Consider the following 4,145-nt stretch of genomic DNA (forward strand, 5'->3'; position numbering starts at 1 on the left):
CCTAACTTGAGGGGGAGTGTTAGAAATAATGAATGAGTCATCATTGGACTTGGGGAATATAAATATTTCCACCTTGGTTAATGTCTAAGTCAAACATGGGAAGTGGAGTAGTGGTTTGAGTAATGTAAAGATTCCTAGGAAAGTGTAAAGGTTTCTTGTATATTGTATATAAATAGGGCTCTCCCCCTCTCATGTAATCAACATAATAATATATAATATATTACAACTTTTCTCTACATGGTATCAGAGCAGGTACTTGTGTCCTGACTCTCTTTCAGCACTATCTTTACTTTTTCATATTCCTTTTTAGCACTGTTGTGCTGTTTAGTTTGAAATTTCAGAGTATTCTCTGCTTTTGTTAAACACGACAATGACCACTTTCGGAAGCAATTTTTTTTGATGGGCACTCAACCGGGAGGATGACCTCGGTTCTTTTGAATGAAAAGAACTAAATCACTTGGGCGCGGTCAACAACTATTTTTCTCAAAGGGAAGCTCAAATTTGGCCATATTTCTGGGACATCAACGCAACCAACCATATCAGAGAAATCCACTGAGGAAGATCATAAAAGGGCCGAGGAATGGGAAGCCCATGACTATCAAATCATGAGTTGGCTTCTAAATTCCATGGTGCCGAGAATTTCCGAATTTTTCTTGGGCAAAAATTCGGCAAAAGAAATTTGGGATTCCGTCAAGAAAAGATATGGAAATACTCAAAATTATGCTCACATATATCAACTGAAATCTGAAATCCAGTCCCTCAAAAAGGGATCGAAGTCGGTTACCGAAATTGTTGGTGAGTTAACCAGAAGACGAGAAGAACTCATGATTTACTTACCTCATACCAACGATGAGAATATCTTGCAAGAGCGAGATGAACAAGAAGGGATATACCAGTTGCTTGCCTCCCTCGATCCGAGTTGGGACGCCATCCGTGCTCAAATCCTCATGACGTCTACTCTTCCAGATTTCGATGATGTTGTCTCAAGGCTACAACAAGAGGAGACACGGAGAAGCACCATGGGAGGTGAGAGGCAAACAACAGGTGAAAATCAAGCATTTTTTGGTCACAAATCAAGCATTTTTTGGTCACAAATTTATCCCTCTTTCTCTCACACTTTTTTTCGTTTTTTCAACAAATAAGGTGATATCACATATATTCTCTCTCATTTCCTCCCCAATTTCTTTCTCCTTATAACTCATCATTTATAAAAATACAATTTCAATAGATTCCACTCAAATAAAGCAATTTGTTAAGGGTTATTCAAACACGAAGTTCTTATTGGAATAGTGTTAAAGTAGAATAATATAAACAAATCCATAAAATTGTGTCGAAAAATGTCTACCAAATATTCTACACAATATTTAAAATGATTTTTTTCGATAGTCGATAAACAACGCCAAAATTGGTTCTACAAATGATAATGGACTAGTTACCTAAATAGCCCAAATAATGAGAATTTGTACAAATCAAATAATTATAGCTCTAAAAAACTTAAAAAATATTTTTTTCATTAATTTTTTTATTAAAGAATGAAAAATAAATTCAAATTTAATAATTTGGTCTCTTTATCTATTAAAAAAAGGACTAACAAAGACTTAAAAAATAATTATTAACACAATCTCAATAAATGGGTAGATAAAAAATTCCATTCAAATTAACATTATCTCGAACTAAATAAATCATAATACCAACTAAACGAAAAAGAACCAGCATCATAGAATGTTAAAAATAAAATGTCCATTTCCATGTATTTTATTTTATTTTTATTTAGTGAATAAACACATGTATGTAATATATGTTTATTGTTCATTGATCCATTTCCATGTTCAATTATAACCTATCTTCTCAGATCTCTAACAAGTAAAAAGAACATGCAGTATGTATCTAAGTCAAATCTAATAGTTGTCCGCACGTTGCCTAGGGTTACGTACCCGTCCATTAATTTGCATGATTTCCCTAAACGTTAGGAAACTTAATTATTTTGTAAAAAAATTAATGTTTCTTAATTAATTACTTGATGTAGATCATATTGTATATATCTCTACTCTAATAGAAATGAAAGTTTTTAATGCATTTGCTAGGTAGCTGCATTATTTTCAGTAATAATGAATAACCAATTGTTATCATGCAGAATGATGATAGCCAACTTCCAAAAGATTGTACCTTTGATCGCCCTTTCTTCAGTTTTCATCATCTACTACTACTACCCTTTCCACAACAACATGAATTACTCTTCGAAAACAACAGCTTTTAATTCCGATTCTCAAGTATCTATTAATTCCCCGAACTCCAATCCCCACAACCATGGTGACAATGCAAGCTCCATAATTAATAAAACTCAAATCCCCTCTCCCGCCCCATTAATCCAATTCAGCGACATTAATAATAATGATCATAATCATCATCAGGATGTAGAGGAGGAGGAAACAGGAATCATCCCAACCGCAGCGGCTGCAAAGAACAGAGAATACACGTCGTGTGATATATCTTTGGGGGAATGGGTGCCTAATCCGGAAGGGCCTTACTATACAAACACAACGTGTTCAAGAATACAAGAGCATCAAAATTGTATGAAATATGGGAGGCCGGACACAGGGTTTCTGAAATGGAGGTGGAAACCGGAAGGGTGCGAGCTGCCAATATTTGATCCAGTTGAATTTTTTAAGATGATGAAAGGGAAGAAGATTGCATTCGTTGGGGATTCTATAGCTAGAAACCACATGCAGTCTTTGATCTGCCTCTTATCTAGGGTCAGTGGTTAGTAACAACTAGTAAATTGATTTGATTCATGAATGAAATGTTTGTGTAAAAAGAAATAAAAATAATTTGTTTCAGGTGGAAGAGGCTGTAGATGTCTCAGAAATAACTTACTTGTCACAGTTCAAGAGATTCGAGTTTAGAAAACACAAGTTGACCATAGCCATGTTATGGTCCCCCTACCTGGTGAGGACCAACCAAGATGACATAGACAGCAAGAATTCCGAAAGCCTGCCCTTGAACCTCTTCCTTGACGAGCCTGACCCCAAATTGACCCAACAGATACCCGGCTTCGACTACCTTATCATCTCTGCAGGCCAATGGTTCTCCCGTCCGGCAATGTTCTACAATCAGAGCAGTGTTGTCGGCTGCCTCTATTGCCCCCAATCCAATATCACCCACCTCACCGCTAACTTCAGTTACCGTTATGCATTTCGTACAGCTTTTCGGGCCATCGTCCAACAGACAAATTTTACTGGAACAACCTTTTTGAGGAGTTTTGTGCCATCCCATTTCGAAAACGGTAGTTGGAACAAGGGTGGAGATTGTGTGAGGCAGAGCCCAAACAGGGTTGAAGAAACTCGCTTGGACGGGTACATTTTGGAGTTTTATCAGATCCAATTAGACGAGTTGAACAGAGCGCAGAGGGAGGGTGGTGGGAGACACTTGAAATTCAGGCTGATAGATGTCACCCGGGCCATGTTGATGAGACCCGACGGTCATCCAAGCAAATACGGTAGCTGGCCAACGCCAAATGTCACCCAAATCAATGACTGCGTGCATTGGTGCTTGCCTGGTCCTATTGATTCATGGAATGATTTTTTGATCCAACTTTTCAGAAGAGAATAACAACTTTTATATATAGATCAATCCATTTTATTTTAGATTCCATAAAATTATTGGAAGATTTATTTTTTCATATAGCATATATACATATTATATAGTTAATTAGAAAACACTTATTGATATATAAAGTGTACACTAGTGAGAACAAAAGGTGAATTTACATTGGGAATATGAATTAAATTCGAATTAGTTAGGATTGAATTTTAGTTTGATTTGGATTAAAAGTGTTTTGCTCTAATTATTTCAATAATGATTTAATTTAATACGTTCATTTTTCTAAGAGATATCACTCTGTAAAAGATTTCAGTTGTAGAAGACTTTTCGGGTTGACGGCCACTATTATTGCCCATAACTCTTCGGTAGAAGGGAAAATGTTCTTATCACCTATATGAAAGGTTCGAATGACATGACTCCACCTCCACCACATATCTATCAAGAAGTCTACATGGGCTCATGTATCCCGAAGCTGTAAAATATTGTTTAACTTTTAAACACTACAATATAGCCGACTGTACTCGAACTTCATAGTCCACTTGGCC

General features: G+C 36.3%; 1 protein-coding gene across 1 annotated transcript; it reads left to right on the forward strand.

Annotated features, from left to right (window-relative positions):
- Window positions 1-626: 626 nt before the first annotated feature.
- Window positions 627-3,609, forward strand: LOC124917523 (protein trichome birefringence-like 19). The gene is made up of 4 exons (XM_047457933.1): window positions 627-1,033; window positions 2,135-2,270; window positions 2,412-2,753; window positions 2,839-3,609. The coding sequence occupies exons 1-4, from the start codon at window positions 627-629 to the stop codon at window positions 3,607-3,609; spliced, it is 1,656 nt and encodes a 551-aa protein (XP_047313889.1).
- The last annotated feature ends 536 nt before the right edge of the window (window positions 3,610-4,145 follow it).

Source organism: Impatiens glandulifera, unplaced genomic scaffold (assembly GCF_907164915.1).
Source record: "Impatiens glandulifera unplaced genomic scaffold, dImpGla2.1, whole genome shotgun sequence".
Taxonomy (NCBI): domain Eukaryota; kingdom Viridiplantae; phylum Streptophyta; class Magnoliopsida; order Ericales; family Balsaminaceae; genus Impatiens; species Impatiens glandulifera.

Coding starts and splice junctions, on each gene's coding strand:
- LOC124917523 (XM_047457933.1), top strand. CDS start 627: ATGGTGCCGAGAATTTCCGAATTTTTCTTGGGCAAAAATTCGGCAAAA. Junction 1,034..2,134: donor AGCACCATGGGAGGTGAGAG/GCAAACAACAGG, acceptor GTTATCATGCAG/AATGATGATAGCCAACTTCC. Junction 2,754..2,838: donor TGATCTGCCTCTTATCTAGG/GTCAGTGGTTAG, acceptor AATTTGTTTCAG/GTGGAAGAGGCTGTAGATGT.